Genomic DNA, 19,306 nt, shown 5'->3' with positions numbered 1-19,306 from the left:
ATTACAGTATATCAGCGCCATATAAATTATTGTTTTAATATTAATTTAAAATTTATTCAACAGGACCTACTACCCCCGCCCTTAACTGGTTACGGTGACACAATAGTAGCAAGTAACCCTTTCGACGACACGCCGCCACAAACAACGCAAAGCCCAATGATGCATGGTGCGCCTTCACATATGCATCCTCACCATCCACATCATATGGGTGGCCCTCCTATGCGAGGTATGAGCCCTTTAACTACGATAGGTGGCATGAGTCCTATGATGCCGCATAACATGGGAAATATGAGCCCTATGGGTAATTCGCCCATGACAAATCACATGAATCACATGGGAGCTATGTCCCCTATGAATCACGCTCCTATTGGAGGCATGAGCCCCATGAATAACATGGGCCCGAACATGCCTCCTGGTCCAATGAACACCATGAACAATCACATGAATATGAGTCATATGGGAAATTCGCAACTAAGTGGTCCACCCATGGGTAGCCCGATGAATAATATGAATAGTGGGCCTATGGGTAGCCCAATGAATAACATGGGCCACAATATGGGTAGCCCTATGGGTGGACCTTTAGGTTCTCCAATGAATATGGGAGGATCTAATCATATGCCTAATGGACCAATGAACATGAACAACATAAATAGCCATATACCGCCCAACAGTCCATTAAATGGACCGTCATTAAACAATGTAAACAGTCCACTAGGGCACAATGGATCTCAACCTCATCCGAATCATATGGGAAATAATCTTAACAACTTAGGAAGACCTATGAATGGACCTATGACTACTATGAGTTCGATGGTATCGAACAACATGAACATGACTGGGCCAAATCAGATAAACAACATGAATATGGGTGGCCCGGGAATGAGTAGTATGTCCAATATGAACATTAGTCATCACAATCAAATGGGAAGTCATATGGCAGGTCCAATGGGCACAATGACCAATAATATGGGTGGTGGACCACCCATGGGACATCCTATCAATTCCATGGGAGGATCTATGCCACCACACGGGTTTCAAGGTCCGCCGGGAATGGGTCCAAAGCCAATGCCAATTTCTGCGGGCAAAGTAAGCTATCATTTTATTAAGTATATTATGTTACTTGCAATCAATATAATTCATTAATAATGACTGTGTTTAGCAGCGTTGTGAATTGTATAAATTTATTAGTGATTAATCGGTGTTTATGTTCACTTTTTGCAGATATATCCTCCAGATCAGTCAATGGTATTCAATCCACAAAACCCTAATGCGCCACCGATTTATCCCTGTGGGATTTGTCATAAAGAAGTACACGACAATGATCAGGCAATTCTGTGCGAATCAGGTTGTAATTTTTGGTTTCATAGGTGAGTGAGTGAGTCATTAAAATGACGATGTAGAAAGATAATGTAAAACGCGTGCGTTTTGACAACGCGATTATTTCAGGAGCTGCACAGGATTGTCGGAATACGCTTATCAATTATTAACGGCAGAAGTCTACGCGGAATGGGTGTGTGATAAGTGTTTGCAATCGAAGAACATACCCCTGGTTAAGTTTAAACCATAACACTTCGTGTCCCGTCGTTCATGCGACGCTCCAGTGACTATTTGTTAGCCTTTATATGTGGTACACGCACATATGCGCGTGCAATTGTGCACACACAACACAGACACACTTTAGCACATGATATATATTAATGCACGTGCGAAGTCGTGCATTCAATATAAAAATATGCTGTTTGTTAATAACTTAGCTTTAACTTGTTGAAATATTAGGGTATCATTGTAAGTTGTACTGATGAATATGAAAGCAGAGAGGTAACATTCAGATGTCACTTTAATTTCAAGTCTGATCATGACAAATGGATTCATACACAAAATTATTAAATTAATATCATTTAATACTGAATTTTGTCAGATAATGAAACAGATTTTACTTGAAAAATTAACATATAAAATATTTTAAGAGAATTTATGGTCCAAGATGTTGAAAAGAAGATAAAAAAGAAAATTATTAGAAAATATTTAAGATTCTCGAAGGACTTAGCATTTTTACGACTAATTGCATTTAATTCGAAATTAATTGTACGTACATATGTTCGGTATTATTAGCAAAGCAGACGTAAGATGTATATTAGAGACGAGCCGCGAACAATTTTGCATCGTCTTTGTTTTATCCTACATAAACGTTCCTGAGATAAACATCATAATAAATGTTATCATCTACACAATTGATATTTAAATGTGGTTTATAGTGTTAATTGAACCAATTGATTTGTACGAGTACCATTTGTCATCAGAGTCATCGAGCATCAATTGTGATTTTTTTCAATATTTCCGGGAAGATATGAGCATTAATATTGAAATCATATTGAGATCATATGTACAAAACAGGTCATATATTACTTAAATTATTTTTGGTTTATTGCAAGTAACGAATATATCGCCTTTATCATGCAGATGATATATTTATTGTGATACAAATTATACTGATTGATTGAAGATTGACATAAGAGCTTGTCGTAAGTCCTATTTTTATTGTTAAAGCTACATGTTTTATTAAATTTAAGTATATGACTTAATACAATCAGCATGAATGGAATTAGCTAATTCCATTCAAGAAACGGAATTATGCAAACTCAAATGCAGTATTGGTACTCCCAGGCGATATACCTAAAAATGCTGCAATTCTTATATTTTTATATGTCATATATATATTTTAGTCTAAAGAAGACCATGGTAAATTTTACTTTAATATCTTTAGTTTATTTTCTTACTTTGACTTTTCTCTAAATCGAGCCGAAAGCAAAGAAACTTTTTTTTAATTAAATATTTTTTTGTTTTTAAATAAAATGGAAGATGAAAATAGAATAACAAGTAATGTGGCTGAAATTTTTTCGTAAGTAACGAAAAAAGTAAGTTGGCTTTTATTTTTTGAAAAGATCGAGTAGCAAATTCGGTTGAATGTGCGTAATAACACATATTTAAAGGCTGTTGTACATAAATGATGTAAAAACATGTATATGAATTATGTTTGATAAAATATGTTGGATATTTTATGAATCCAACATAATTTTATCAAAAATTATGTTTTTACATTTAGGTGAATTAATGTACAACAGGCTTTTGTAATCTGCACCACTATAATCGAATTTGCAATAAGCAAACTGAATGTTAAGTTCAGTCTTTAAAATAATTGTTTTTTTTTTATGTTAATCATAATTTGATTGATTATACAATATTGTTGCCATGGTTTTAAACTCTTAATTTAACTGCGCGGTTAAATTAGGATATAAGAAATATATCTCTAAAGTTGTGTAAAAAGTTTTTATGGAAATGTTTTATTTATGAAGTAATCTTTAATGAGATTGCTTGCGCGCACAGCAGGAATTTATTTGACTGATATTAACATGCAGGTTTTTGTACTATAAAGGTCGTCGCACACAAAATTGCATAGGCCGCATAAGCATAGCATAAGACCGCTGGACCAATGAGCATCTTATGTAAATTAATATGGTGACATTATGCTGGATGTTCATTGGTTTAGCGGTCTTATGCTACGCTTATGTTAAGCTATGCATTTTGTGTGCGATGGCCTTAACAGAAGATTTTATAACCCAATAGAAATTCGATAGAAAGTAGAATCGGCATAAGCCTCTAACATTTAGGCAGAGCTGAAGTGCAAAATAAAATTGTTAATTAAAAACTAATTAAAATCGTAACATTTTCGGAATTGTACCGCAAATTAGTCTTTTGCTAGTATTTGCTTTTTTAATTTGCCGTTTATCTACGAAAGATAATATATAGCGAATTTGAGCAGTACACATAAAGACTGTTGTACACAAAGTGACATAAAGGCATACCGTAGTGTATACGTTGTTGGATTAATGAGATGCTCCGCACAGTTATTTCATTGTTTGGTAGATACATTGGGTGTTTCAAAGCGCCTATATTATATCTATTTACTTAGATAAATTAATGTACAACAGATCTAAAATTTCGAGATAAAACAAGTAATGTCTCTAAACTTCATGATAAAGGAATCTGTGCACACTTAACAATTTTAACTAGCTAGCATAATCTTCGCATCTGCCAGGTTTACAGTATCGACGATATGAATATTAAAAAAGAAGAATTGTGCGTCGGGAATATTGTCAGGAGATTAACTGTTAAAGCAAGAAAACTAAATTCCGTCGGCAGCTAATACAAAATTATCGTCTACGGATTGTATAGTTTTTTATATGTATATGAAATATTAGCCAGATATATATATATATACATATATATATCATTTAATGCCTGTATTAAACGGAGATCTGATTTGACGAACAACGGAAATCTTTATTAAAAATAATTAGCGTCTATTGTACCTCGACTATATAAACTCGCTAATTTAACCCTGAATATAAAATTGACGAATTTAATTTTGGATCAAGAAATGATTTTTGTATGCCAATTTCTTAATCTAAAATTAAATTACTTTTTACTCAAAGTCTCCGTATAATTCATGCCTTAAGCTTGTTTTACTATAATCGTTTTTAACACATATTACATGTGAGTAACATACACAGGATCCTACATAATGCTCATATTTTAGTATTACAACGAATAGGATTACCATCTTCACATATCTTCTTTCTATATTTTCTCGTGCGAATAGGAAGGTGACGCTAAAACCTGTTAACATTGCTTTTATTGCGAAAGTTAAAAAAATGCAGGGGATTAAGCGATTTACAAAGACTCTTACACGGATAACGTTATCAATGGCCGATGCAGCGGATGTAATCATTTTCTAGTACAAAAAAATGAGCCGTAATTTAAGTAAAGATAAATGTTTATCTTTCACAGAATTAAGCCATAAGTGATTTTATTATTTTAAAGACGATTGCTACACGTTAATTCGTGACACGAAGTATCCATCTCGACTACATGTCGCGTAATAATTCCTTTCTTCGTTTGCCAATAATGATTTGAATATGTGTTTTACGACGGTAGCTTAACCCCCTCTTGTAAAAAATTTGTTCGAAACAAATGCATTTTATATGTGTCCAACTGTTTGTCTCATTGTACTCTCTTCAAATGCAGTTACCTTTATTTTCAGGAAGTATGTATATATGCCGAAACATATGACGATTTCTTTTTAACGGAGATGGAAATATTTCGCATGAATATACACACATTTACGGTCTTTTCTTTTTATAAGCGGTATAATATAGGCCATCGTATAAATATCTATTGACTTTATGTACATAAGCCTTTCTATATCTAAGATTTAATATGGTGGGAATCAAGTGAGAGAGAGAAATGCGCAAATATTCGCCGCAGTCGTACAGTGGTTTTATGTAAATAATATATATCACGTTAAAAAAAAAAACAGATTCATCGATCGTAATGTGTTGGATGTATTTCGCACTAATTCTTGTTCTTACAATGACGTAACATAGCGCAGTTTACAGTCGAGGGGGCTGACGTTACATCGCCTACGTGCGTGGATTTCTGCGAAGTGTCCCTATTATTTGATGCAGTTACGTTTTTATAGTCGAGGGCAGGCACGTTTTATGGAAAAAGGAAAATTGTAACCTTAGAAAGTCCGACCGCGATTTAGAAATTTAAGAGAGCAACGCACACACTCTTGTCGTTGTCAATTCGGCGCACCGCTTTACACACAATATCACGAACACATAAACACACACACACACACATGGCACATGGTATTATTTTGTATAAAATTGCGGATTATTGTTATCCCGACTTCGGAACTTTGAAAGAACTTGGAATTTTCGATTATGTCGTAATACTCTCGAAACACGCGTCCACCACACGCTCGGTTTACCGATTGCGACACGAAAAACGCGATAAGACTAATGGACGAGAAAGAAAGGAAAGCAGGCGGACAAGAGCTGAAGAGAGCGACGGTGAGACGCTGCGACAGAACGACGTGGACGCGATATTACGAACGGGGCAAAAAAAGAAACCAGCACGCGACAAATTGTTCATAGATTATTTTTTATCATGTGAATACAGAATATATATCAGCAATAAAAATTGTTATACATATTATAGACTGGCGTCTACGTATGTGTGTATGGCCATTTTACATACGCATCAGCGCGTACCTAATTCCCACTCTTATGCGACGTGTACATGTTCACTTATATATCTATTGTACATATTTATATGGCACTTTAAATAACAAGTCGATACATTGTTGATTTTTATATTACTGTTCTCTACCTTGAAACAGCATCCGCTCACCGAGACGCGTTCCGAGGTTTATTGGAGGTTTCCCAGATATTGAATAACATTTTATTTTATTTCTTCTCGTTTAGAATTCTCATCGGAATTTACTTAATGAAGTATCTCTAACGCGGCTGAGGAGAATTATTTTATAGGAATATATGTAATATATTTAATGTGAAATTGTATTTCCCAATATTACGAATCTTATTGTTACTAATCTTTATTTGTGCTCGCTATCAGCACTGTTATTAGCACGGTATTGCATTGTCTTTATAATAGTCGTCTAAATTTTTTGGTCAATTTTATATTTTTTATATCCTTCTGCTTTTATATCTTTCGGAAAAATAATTCTTTTATCATATTATATGGTATGTTTCTTTGCTTTTTCTTATCGCAAACAGATATGGGCCCATTTCGTCTTTATTGCTGAGTGGCAACGTCAACTCTAAAAGAATTTTGTCGTAATAAATATATCCTAATACATAATTATATTTTATTAATTTATTATTTATTATTAATATTTAATTTGTATAATCATAAAATAGATCATAACAGATAAAAATGAAAATGAAACTTACTTGGATTTTGCCGAATGGAAGGATTCTCTTCTCTCGAGCGTGTGCAGCCGCACGGTATTCGACAATGTTCTAGCAACGTGTGTTTTTGTTACCCGTCCCATGTGATTATTAGAGCTCATTTCCTCCGTCCACAGTTTTTGCGGTATTTTCGGACGAACGTAGACCATCGCCTCATTGCACGTTATCCACAAGCCTGAATTAAGGGATAACGACTTTAAACGCGTACCAGAACTAGGCGACGATTTCCAGAATATTGCTCATAATTATGAAATTACGTCGACGCTTACTTTTGTTCGAATTCTTGAACTCACGCTGGTGCTTCGTCAATTTGTGCTAAAAAAGAAAGTCGCACAGCTTTCTTATACATTTATCGAGTATTTAAAATTAATTGCAATCTCTTCTTTGTTTTAAATGTAAAAAGTGAAAAAAGAGAACATGTTTTTATCGTTTTAAATGTAAAAAGCATAGAAACTCGTCAAGTAAAATTTAATTTGTATCTGGATTTCAGGATTTGATTTTCTGATACAAGCAACCGTCTCGATGAAAATATAGTTACTTCATTCTTTCTGAGGGAACATTGTAGGCATTGGTCCGCGGCTGGTTGCGTGGCGTTTAGATGACCGTTTTGACGATCGGGCTTGTGCGAAGAGGAGCATGTGCTGTGACTCGTGTTCGCCTGTAATCCCAGCCTGCCATACAATCCATACTTTCTCTCGTCGGCGGGTCGTAACATGCCGTTTCTCTTCATCGCCACGTATATCTGCTCGAGCATGCCGTAGCTCTTGATGAGAAAATCCCTCTGCGCCAGGGCCGTTATTCGTTCCCTCTCCTCGGACTCCGATATGATTTCAGGCTCGAAGGAGTACAGGGCGTTGGTAGGAGATCCCTGTGCGTCCTGTTTATTGATCTGCGAAAAAGCGACGATAATAATGTGCTTGCTTTTTCTTCGGAGATGGAGGAAAGGTCCCATCTCATTTAATATTCTCCATTTAACTTTTTCTGCCGAGTCGTCGTACTTTCTAATCATATAATTATTTTCTTCTAATTTTCACTAATAGTTTCTTTCAGAGAGATAATGAGGCATTTCTTTATATAGATGTGACTAAATAAAATAGTCCAACTATTTTGTGTACTAACGGTTTTCCTCATCACGCCTGCGGATTTGCTCTTTTCCTGCAATTTCTTCGGTGCGTTTGAACTTTCAGGGCCTAATTTTTGTTCGTTCCATTTCCCGACTATTCGTTTGCGTTCTTCCTCTCTAGCTTTTAGCTGAAATAAAGCAAAATGGAAATGGACAGTCCGAAAATTAGCAATTAGCAATTACATTACTAGAAAATTGATATTACTCTAGCTTTATGATATTATATATTTTATATCCATAAAAAATATCGCATTTCGTTTGATATGAGAATTATACTGGCAATAATTTTAATGTAACATTAATATGAAAAATTGTTTCAAGATTCATCTGTCAATTTCAGGGCGTTAAATCGTGAATTGAAGAAAAATTTCACCTCATTCTCTTCTCTCTCTATTCTTGACGCTTCTTCTCGCGCTCTCGATGCCACCGTATCTTGGAAAACGGAAAGGGCATTCTGCGTGAAGAAAGGCTGGTATTTATCCTTGTCGAAGCACGGATAAATTCTTCGGAAATTGCCCATGTGGTCGTCCTCCCACTGAAATTGCCTCTGCATGTAATCGTTCTCGTTCCTTTCCGATTTCATTAAAGCTGCCGTGTCGTTAATTTGACTGCGCATTGTAACATTTTGATTTATTATCAGATTTTTGCTATAACAAATTATCAAAATCCTATGTTAATAAATTATTTTTTTATAGAATAAGACACCCTCGACAGATATTTCCGCATATTAATTAAATCTAGATTTAATTTTAGCATCACATATTTTAATGACTGTAATATCTGTAATTGTTTTTTATCAATGAGTTTTTTGCAGGGTATTGATCGAAATTAGTTACCGTAAGACTAATGCAGTGAAGATCAATTATCTATATATAAATTATCATGTTCTCTGATACTCCCACTTGCCTAAGATCCTTCCCGTTTAAGCCTTGCAGAAGTCGCTCTCTGATTCGCTTCCTGTCCTCTTCTATTATTTTCTTCTTATCATATCGTTGTAGATTTAATATATCAAAGGTGTCCATCAGCAATCCTTCTTTCACGTCTTTATCTATTTGTGCATCTGTATGAAAGCTTGGCGAGTGATTTACCTGATAGATTTACTAAATGTAGAGGATATTTAATAACGTTCCTTTTACACGTCATTCTCCCGTGGGCTTACCTCGAGAAGGTAAGGCTTGAGCTTCCAATCGAGCAAAATGTCGAATCCCAACAGCTCGAAGCACGCGCAAGTCTTATTGTGCATCGAGAAACACGCGTGATAACTGTGTTTCAACACGGGATACGCGGCGATCACGGTTTTAATTATAATCTCGTCGATCTTGCTCCACAATTCGTCCACATCGACATCTCTCACTTTTAACCATTTGTTCAACGTTGATATTTTTCTGTAAAGAATAATTTGCTATCGACTTTGTTTTATTGTTAATTCTGTTCGATCCGATAGATACGAACCTCTTGCTACCAATCTCGTCGTCGATAATGTACATTCGGCTGTGCTTGTTAACGGAGTAATTCGTCAAGTGCATGAACATGTTTGAAATATTGTAACCGGTCGGTTCCTTGTACTTGCTCGTAGCAAACCTGAAAACGCAACGTTTCACATTGTACGTCGGAACATATAAAATTTCGAAAAATGAATATATTCGTGTTTTTTAATAATTTAAAAAATATTTAATGGAATATGTATCTTATAATATTTATTTCTCGAAATTTATTTTTTAATCTAATGATGCATGTCTTACCTCGCGAGCCCTTCATTGTACATATAGATCCTGAGAGGATCGCATGACGTAATCAGTGCGTAAATACGTAGATCAAATTTGTATCCGTCTATTAAGAAGGGCTAGGGACGTAGTAAGAAAAAGGACTGTATGCATTATACTTGCTTTGGACCGCAACTGTGAAGTTTTTGATTGCGAATTTCAAAAGAATCTCCATGTAAAGGAAAGAGAAACATGCAAAGAAAAATTTTTCTCATTTAGAAAAAGAACTGGTCGATTTCTGCAAACTTCCATTTCTTTTTTGCAGGAAAACATTGATATTTCGTACCCTTGCGATATACACTTGGCAGATCAAACGCTCGCTCGGTTTGATGTCCTTTAAATGTTTTATTAGATAAATACCGCGTCCTTGGCAGCCCGTATCCGGTTTGAGGATGAAGGTTCTCGACCTCCGCGTCTTGGCGTATACCGTCGCGTCGCCGTGACTGGAAACCGAAATCCAAGAGGTTTGCTTACACGCTCATCGACTTCGGGAAATATTGATTATTCTTTATCGCCGTAATGGCGAACCTTTGGAATTTACGATCGGGAACCCGAGAGCGGTCGTTCGGAGAAGCAAAACTGAATGACTCACACGTATAAGAGCCGCGCGCTTGTAAAATAGATAAGAGAGTTTTCGATCGATAGATTGCATTCGTTATTTTGACACGTGAAACGGATGCGTAGAATTACCATATGATATTTTATCTCGTTACCTATAATTATTAAAAATATATATATAATTGTATCACGATATCAAGTTTCAATTAGATTCAAACCGGAAGATATTATTATATATGTAAAACAGACTATACAATTATTAACATTTTAAACAATATTTCATCCGCGAGAGAAGAGTGGAAAATAATGTTTTATTTGTTTAACATGACGGATAACACTGCGATAAAATTGTCCAGTTCGTTTAATCTCGATGCACTTCTAATATAAAACAGGAAATTAATTTTTATCAATTGCGACGAGCAAATATTATTAACGAAATAGTTCTAATGAAGTTTTATTAACGAATGATTCTAATTATTAAAATGTGTTATCTTACTCCGCGGGAAAACACCAAGTTTTCGGGAAAAAGTTGTAGTCCTTCGGGAACAGCTTCTGCATGCGATTGAGATTACGAGCGAGTAGATCCTTCCTACATATCTCCGTCATCCCGGGGAAATGATTGACCCTTTGAAATCTCCTCATATCCTTGGCACGTTCGACGCTGACATTTAAATCGGTCCAATAGATATCCCAGCTGCTGTCCTCCGTAACTTCCCTCATCCCGAATCGCGCGGCCACGCGCCTAACCACGTCGTACTTGCAGTTCGCCGTGCAGATTGTTAAAAATCTGTTTTGTTAAACCGAAAAGTCAATTTTATTACGCACTCCCAAACGGGACGTGTAATTTTTCGCAATACCTCCGCTTTCTCTTCTTCCTGGTCTTCGACGTTTCTTCCACATCCTCCTTGCGCCGCTCTGAATCACTTCCCTCGCATAACGCGTCTATTCGGGGAAGTTTTATTAACGGATCGTAAAATAATACTCGGACATGAAAAACTTGGAAGACTTTAAAGCGTATGGAGAGAATGGCATTTTTTTATAGAGCCAATATTAAAAGATAAATTTTGCAGCAATCAGATCGCTGAAGCAACAAAAGTTTTTACGGATTTTTTGTTACATTTATAAATCCCCCCTGTTTTATATCTTTCTCGCGCGTGGATTTGTTACTAAGACGTAATTTCGAATTTGCCATCTCAATTTTGTTGGATTTACGATTGAATGAATACCTGTGTTGCTGCCTTTGTTCGTGGTAATCTTCCAATGATACCGTTCGAAATCATGCTTGGCAACACCTATTCTGTCGTTTGCAAGCGATAAGGCGCCCGAGGAATCGTCGGGACCGATGTATTTCCGATTTTGAGATGCGGTCTTGCAGGGTCGCTCCTCGAAGCTGGTGTAGTCGGATTCTCCGTCTGTCACGTCCTCGTTTCTGGAATTACCGTTTTTGGAATCGCGTAATATCACCAGCGGACGTTTATCGCCGTGCTCAACGACGATCATGACCGCTGCTGCTTTCCATTATTCGATTATTTCAGTCGCGCTGTCAGTCAATTTCGCGTCCAATTTCAAATCCGATCCGAACTTGATCCCTCTCGCATCTATACATTTGCCGTATAGACACGATAAATCGATACGTCGCTGATCTTTCGATTGACACTCAAACCATATTGACAAATTGCTTTTGACAAAAGTTTTTACAAATTGATCACCATCTGTCGTTTGTAACCTTCAAGATTTCTACTTTTAGTTTTTTGATAAAAGTCTCGGCAATGCTTGAGTTTGTACTTAAGTATTCAAATTTGTAAGTAGATATCACACCTTTTTCGGATTTATAATTTGAGTTTCATTAAAATGTTTTTATCTGTTATAAATTATTATTATTATATACAATTATTGCTAAATATTAAAATATAATAGCATGTTTCTCTGTATAAAAAACATAAAAAATTTCTTAAGAGAGATATTCTTGAGAGGTAAAAAAAGGTATTTTTCAAGAACTTTTTGTAGGGAAATGGTAAAAGCGAATAACATTAAACTTTGCATGTTCTTTTAGCCTTACTTTAAGAATATATTTTAATTTTTTAAGTAAAATATCTTCTTAAAATAAAACTAAAGGAATGCAAAGTTTAGCGTTATTCGCTATTTTCGTTTTCCTACAAAAAATTCCTGAAAAATATCCTTTTTACGATCTTTCAAACCAGAATACTTCCCTTAAGAAGAAATTAGATTCAAATTTATCAAATGTATGCAGAAGCTATTTTACTATATTGACGAGCGTACCTGTCGATCTTCCTGTTCAATTTTGGCAGTGATAAAACGTTAAACGCTGTCGCGAATAGAAACCAGCGCGTGCGGCCGATATAGATCGTACTGCGACTAGAGAGACACGCGTCACCAACGTCTAGCTTTACGCGACTACTGCGGCATGGTCGACATGTAAGGTATCTCGGTAAGTTAGTTTGGTGCTTTAATTACAGCCCGACGACCATATTTAGAAATTGTACAGTTACGGAAGTGATCACGACACGAAAACTTTAAATAGGTTGGTGCGCTCCGCGAAACCGAAGATCGAACCCTCGCGCGCGTTTATGTTCGCTTTCTTGACGTTTAATTATGTTTCTCGACTTTTTGCCGTTGTTATGCGAAACAGGCTGGTCTAAAGTAAGAATTACGAAGGTATCGATCAAGTGCCATGTCAAATAGATACAAGCGATGCGGATCGAGAGAAGCAAGAAGTTCTTGACGGTAACACTCAATGCCTCGCGATGGAGAAATAATTAAGATTTAATTTAAATCTAAAATCTCACCTAAGAATTAAATAAGAAGAAGCTAATGAAAATAATATTTTTAACGACACAATTCTCTTCGGGTGATATAAAAGGAAAAGAGTCGAGCAAGGTTAAACGCCCCGCAACGATGCGGGTAAAAATGTACGAAGGATAAAAAGTTTATTAATGTCCCTGAAGTTACAGTTTGGAGTTTAATTCAGATACTTTCAAGTTTCTTATCATCTCCACGACGTCCATGGCGCACCCCCAGCTCAGCGTCACGCCACTTCCGCCGTGGCCGTAATTGTGTATCACCTGAAATATATAAAGCACGAAACAAGCGTTACAGGAAGGCGATCGTAAAGTTTAGCGGCGCTCGAATAACGGTGCGTTAAAGTTCAGCTCGGTATTGCTCTCGCCGTATTAACGTACAATATTTTACGGCAATTTACCTTGAACTCTTTTCCCATGGGCGAGCTGAGGTTCTCGCACTCGAGACGAACTCGCGGTCGTCCTGGTCGAAAGCCCACCCACGCGCGCGTTATTTCACTTCCCTTGCAACAGAAATTACAAGCGCGAGTTATTTTAGGAAGTTATTAGTCTTTCTTTGAATTTAAATTTACGCCGAGTATCTTAAGGACCTTTAGAGACGGCATTATGCGGCAACATCCATCATAAATGTGTTTCGAGTCTTCCTCTCGTACGGAGCGATCGAAGTCGCCTTCTTGATGCGTGCCGCCTATTACAACGTTGTGGACACTATGAACAGATATTACGAAGTAATGAACGTCACTGCTAATAAATATGCATTATTAATGCTGTATACTTAGGGATGATGTAATTGCAGGCGTCATCGTCCACCATAAAGCAGTGCTTCGCCCAAGGTGCTTTTACCTTAAATAAAACACCCCTAAGTTAGTTCTCTTTATTTCTCGGCAAGGAAATATTTTAAGAGAGATATATATATCAGACGGGCATTGACAAAAGAAGAAGAGACAGATTTTGCGTGCGATTTTCAATCTATTTTTAATGGGAAAGATTAACGTTTACACGACAACTTTAAAATATATTTTTATGTTCGCTCACGTTGAATATACAAACGTATCGTTACTACTGTTGTAACTTCAGTAAATGATAACTTGAATCTGTTTGAAAAGAGGGAGATATATAGAATGTAAATTGGAAAGTCAATTACCCTGTACACCTGACCTCTGATAGGCGTCATCGTTTTATCCGCGACGAGTTCTCGTGCACCGAGCCCGCTGCAGTTTATTATTAGATCATACCCTTCTTCGGCTAATTGGTGCAACATTTTAATATGTCTTCTTTCCACTTTTCCGCCCAACGCAACGAACTTTTCCATGAGCCATGGCAGTAACATAACCGGTTCGGCGGTGTAAGTTATAAAATGCCAACCTTGCCTGAAATCAATTAACTTTAAATCTCGGTAAACGATCGAATAAAAGAAATAACAATAACAACAAGCGGTAATTAAAACAAGGTGATTTCTTCAGATTTTCGTGTCCATAATAATTACTATTTAACTTTTAATTATATGGTGATTGAATTTTAAGATATAATGCTGAAAACATACTTATAATTAGACTTGTGTTCTTCGTTCAAGCGCTGTAATTTTTGGTTACTTATTTTTTGGAAGCCATAGACGAGTTTCGCCCATCCTGGCTCAGTGCTATCCTCGTAATCGTTAATAACGCGAGTTACAGGCAGCAGGGAAACACCCGTTTCCGACGATAATCCGGTTTTCCACAATTGCTCGAACCACCGATGTGTGCTGCCAGCCCATCGACTAATATAATATCATGCAATTAATTATTATTTATTAACTATATACGTACAGAGAAAATTTTCTCTTAGAATTTACTCTGAAAATCATGGTATAGTCGTGGGACAACATGTATTGCGAGAAATTTTATGCGAGCTATTCTGATTAATATCTACCATAATAAAAAATATTAATATCTATTACAATAAAATATAAATATGTTTGATTAATTTTTACTAAAATATGTAGTAAAATTTTAATAATTTTTCAAAAATTATCAATCTGCTTGGTAATTTTTATTACGTTGTTTGTAAAATGTCTTTTATATATTTCGAAAAATTCCTATATTGTTACCGATAATATTTGATTGTCAAGTTGTCCCAAGTTTATGGTGAATAGTGAATTTAACAGTAAAATATAACGAAAAATTCAATCAATATGTGTATTTTTCTCCGGAAGATCTTTGGACCTCATGACGTGCGATCTCATTCTTATTCTCTGCAGATATAATCGGCTTACTTTATGTCCTCGGCAGGTGTGTCGCTGAGAAGAAAAGGACCCCATAAACCGGCACTTCCGTCGCCAGTGGTATCAGGTGAGAATGCGTCGGCGAAGATCTTTACGTCGTAGTTCGGAAACGAGCTTTTCACTGCAAACGCACTCGTTACTCCTATTATACCGGCGCCCACGACGGCCACACGCATTTTCTTTGATTTCAACTGATCGATGTCGTCCTGACGTTCATGACACCGATTTCGATGGATATTGCTTCTCTGAGATTAATACGGGTAGTAAGTTTGATAATATAGATTGTAATCTACATTATCTATATGCGTTGTTGCGTAATATCTATATTTGATGTGATAACGAAGATTATAACTACTTACGTAAGTCAAGACCGTATTTACGTGTCGGTATACTAAAGCTTGTTACTAGTTAGCTTAAGCTTCATAAATTCAAGAATTCCCAATAAACAGGGGTAAATTTTGCAGTTTTATCAATTTAAACAACGTTAAACTAAAGATACATCAGTATAAGAGAAAAGAATTTTATTCCTTAAAATATGCATAGTAATTTTTATCATTTTTGTAAGATATTGATATTTTGGATAATTAGTTGCTCGTTATATATAAATTATTACATTATTATTCACTCAATATTTTCTGTCGTACGATTATTAAATACGTTCGGTTTTTCTTGTATTTATTCAGATTTATATGTCATGTCTGAAAAGAAACAAAAAATTGAACTTACCAAAAACTTAAAGCGATTTCAACTCTTGCCTTCCTATCGCGTGATCACACGAGAAACGCGATTTGTTCTTAACATGAGAGAAAACGTCACCCGAAATTAATTGCGGATTCGCTCTCCGTGAGTTCCTCGCGCAAATTGCCGTCGCGTTGCTATCGATTGCACATTAACAGTACGTGGAAATAAATGTAATAAGGTCACGAAGATAGATAACCTCAGTGAATCGGGAAAAGATTTCTTCGACGTCACAAATGCATTGATGATTCTTTGGTGCGAGCGGACGTATCTCCGTTTATTGAATGGCATTTGACGAGCAATGAGACGACGAACGAGATGCTCTTCGCAATCATGGCGATTACAGATCGTCGCTATATCGTTCGTGACAAGTTTGCAAATAAAATATATACAATTCCCGAGTGTTTTTCTTGCCTCGCAAATGCGGATGGATGGGACACGACAATGTAATCTGCAACGCTCGCTTCGATATGTATCTGTATTACTTAATATTTAATATCTTAATTAATATATTTAAATACTTAATGATTTTTCCATTTTCGCCGTGGTGCAACTTGTAAAAGTGAAACTCCGAAATTTTCGTGACGTAGATTGGCATGCATTCACGACACCGCATATTCCTAGCATAATGCCTTTCGTAATGACACGGCTGTGTTATGCTGGGATATGGGAGCCGCAAGAATCAAACGCGTAGAGTCCTCCCGATCGATCAGCAGATGATCCCGTCGCACCGTACTGTTGATAAACGGAGCATAATACTTTCAATGGCATTTTACAAAGTCCTTACACTCTGTTTACCGACAGCACAGCGCGCAAAAGAGGATGCTGTATCACCGCCGAGTTGTACATTTAATCCCAAATCTAAGAATGTAAACTGATCGCCATTTTATTTACGAAGATCTCTTCTAGGAAATACTTGTTTCACAAATCGCCGGGTCAATTATAGCGATTGTATATTTGGGCAAATGTGACGCAGCGTATTTTTCATAGCATATTTGACAGCCATTACTTTTAATTATAAAGTATATGTTATTTAAGAATAATATTAATATATAATTGCATATAATTTAAAGAATAATTAATACTTCTAATTTTTTATTTAATAATTCTATCGATATATTTATTTTTTATTTGGCGTGTATGTGAGCTTTGCTATATCTATTATTTCTGATCTTTCAGAATATTCACCATTAGAAGATATTTTAATATCACACTCGGTCTAATAATTATCTTATACGTGTGTATATAAAATAAAATGAAATTATTTTTTTCGATATTTTCTGACACATTACATCACTTTCGTTGACTCTGATTTCATGATTTCACACGACTCTCTAATTTTGCACGATCACGTTTTGTGTAAGATTTTCGTAATTACGACAGTTCTGATTAACCGATCGCACGAAAAACGTCACTCAATTTTCGTTTTTACATTTTTCTCTCTCTCTTTTTTTTAACAAAGAAACTTTAGTCCGACATTTCACGACTCGATCTCGGCACTGACTCGAAGGCGCGAAGTATCTCACACACAAGACGACTGACCGAAGTTCCTGATGACACTCTACGATATGGAGTATTTATTTACACCGTATGCAAACCCTAGACATAATATGGTCCGGAAATGCGATAAAGAGGTGTAGGTAACAGGACTTGACGCGCAAGTCATTCTTCACGATTGATACTCGAAAGAATTCTGCATCGTCGCAAAGATTTATTTTATTTACGTTTGATTAATTGGCGCTTCTTTAATTTTTACGCATTTGTTTCTACAAGCTCGAGATATACAAAATTAACAAAAAGCCATATCTGTGACAATTCTTGTTATAAATTTCGCGCAAATTTAACAGAGACAACGATTGATTGAATTTTTTAATGCGTGTTACTCTCTTGACAATGCTTCGTATCAACTTCTTCCGAGAAGTCAACAACATTATAATAATACAAAACGAATAGAAGTAGTAAGATCGAAGATATAAAGAGCATTATGAAATACCTTCTGTACTTTACATCTTTGATCTTATGCTTATCTTCGAAGCACAAGAATGTTATAAGAAACGACAGAAAACTAGCGAATTCAATTAAAATTGTAGCAAATTTAATTAAATTTCTTTTTCTATATATTATTATACTAATAAATGTAATAATCAGTCGCGTTACCTGAGGTATACCTGAGGATCACCTGATAATCACTCTAGCTATGCGATAATGATGACTCGCACGGCGCTATTACTGAGGCGAGATCAGCGAAAATGTCCGGTCATTATCGCGATACACCTGATCGCATTCTCGCTGGCGATCAGCCGGGGTGGTCGAGGAATACGTTTGCAGCTGCAATTGCGCGAGAGCGAGTCTCGGATAACGGACACCATACGAACGGGTCAAAGTGTTATCCGAAACCGCCTTACGCATGACTTCTGCGTCGCTTCGCAACGCTAACTGCCCTAAAGGGGCAGTCTTTTAATACGTAATGTTTAATATAATCAATTATAATACAAGAACAGTGATTCGCCGATGTTTAATATTCTCGTTAAATTTAATTAAAGAGAAGAAAGAAGGTTTACCTATTTCTTTACGAAAATCGAAAGTTCTATAACTTTTCCTATCATGTTTAAATAAATTCCTTCTTTCATAATATCCAATTAATATAAGGATCTCTGATGAAACAAATAAGTTGCTAATATCTATTTAATCTAAGAATTAAAACTTTGATTACAAAATTGAATCCAATAAGCTTGAGCTAAAAAGGAAAAAAAGATGTACTAATATGGAAGAAAAGAACCTGTATTATATATATTTTATTGCATTTATTCTCACGAAAAATATACTATATATCAACAATATTTGAGTTGCATATTTAAATTATGTTAAAAATATATAAATAATTAACGAAAAGTTATAATACTTTGTACGCGGTATCGTTTTTGTAATATTGCTGTATAAAATGTGATAGTGGCGATATATGAAATATAATTTCAGGATAAATATTTTACGTTATAAAGCTATGTAGCTAATTTCCTCGCAGAACGGGAAGAGGAAGAGCAGAACAAAAAAATATTTTTATCATAATACTGTGACGAAATGTGTATAATATTCTTAAACTCTTAAAGCGTTCTTTAATTTACGCCATACTCTTTGATTCATTAGTGCTCTGTATTGCGCGAGTGGCAATTAAATCTCAGCATTTCCGGCATTTCTTTTTATTAAATTGT

The 19,306-nt window shown here is 35.8% G+C and overlaps 3 protein-coding genes across 4 annotated transcripts in view; 1 reads left to right on the top strand and 2 right to left on the bottom strand.

Annotated features, from left to right (window-relative positions):
- The window catches only part of Pygo (pygopus family PHD finger), an 86,336-nt gene extending 80,124 nt beyond the window's left edge, over positions 1-6,212 (top strand). For both annotated transcript variants that reach the window (XM_071703959.1, XM_071703960.1), the window contains 3 exons: positions 64-1,086; positions 1,222-1,367; positions 1,447-6,212. In XM_071703959.1, coding sequence (XP_071560060.1) covers positions 64-1,086; positions 1,222-1,367; positions 1,447-1,567 — 1,290 coding nt within the window. In that variant the 3' untranslated portion in view covers positions 1,568-6,212. The remainder of the gene's footprint in view (positions 1-63; positions 1,087-1,221; positions 1,368-1,446) is intronic.
- Positions 5,988-12,345, bottom strand: LOC139771298 (tubulin polyglutamylase TTLL13-like). The gene is made up of 14 exons (XM_071703958.1): positions 11,507-12,345; positions 11,138-11,222; positions 10,777-11,067; positions 10,009-10,165; positions 9,702-9,802; positions 9,412-9,540; positions 9,119-9,344; positions 8,866-9,047; positions 8,333-8,567; positions 7,956-8,087; positions 7,375-7,725; positions 7,106-7,151; positions 6,819-7,011; positions 5,988-6,685 (listed from the first exon to the last, which is right to left on the bottom strand). Exons 1-14 carry the CDS (start codon positions 11,778-11,780, stop codon positions 6,661-6,663), a joined length of 2,427 nt encoding a protein of 808 aa, XP_071560059.1. The 5' UTR covers positions 11,781-12,345; the 3' UTR covers positions 5,988-6,660.
- Positions 12,346-13,211: 866 nt separating this feature from the next.
- On the bottom strand, positions 13,212-16,258 carry LOC139771301 (D-aspartate oxidase-like). The gene is made up of 8 exons (XM_071703963.1): positions 16,086-16,258; positions 15,351-15,604; positions 14,643-14,855; positions 14,244-14,469; positions 13,875-13,942; positions 13,690-13,807; positions 13,501-13,602; positions 13,212-13,363 (listed from the first exon to the last, which is right to left on the bottom strand). The coding sequence occupies exons 2-8, from the start codon at positions 15,533-15,535 to the stop codon at positions 13,247-13,249; spliced, it is 1,029 nt and encodes a 342-aa protein (XP_071560064.1). The 5' UTR covers positions 15,536-15,604; positions 16,086-16,258; the 3' UTR covers positions 13,212-13,246.
- Positions 16,259-19,306: the final 3,048 nt, after the last annotated feature.

This window comes from Temnothorax nylanderi, unplaced genomic scaffold (genome assembly GCF_030848795.1).
Source record: "Temnothorax nylanderi isolate EJ_2023f unplaced genomic scaffold, tnyl_v1.0 TNYL_tig0038_pilon, whole genome shotgun sequence".
In the NCBI taxonomy this organism is placed as follows: Eukaryota; Metazoa; Arthropoda; class Insecta; order Hymenoptera; family Formicidae; genus Temnothorax; species Temnothorax nylanderi.
This window is presented reverse-complemented; position numbering and strand designations above follow the sequence as displayed.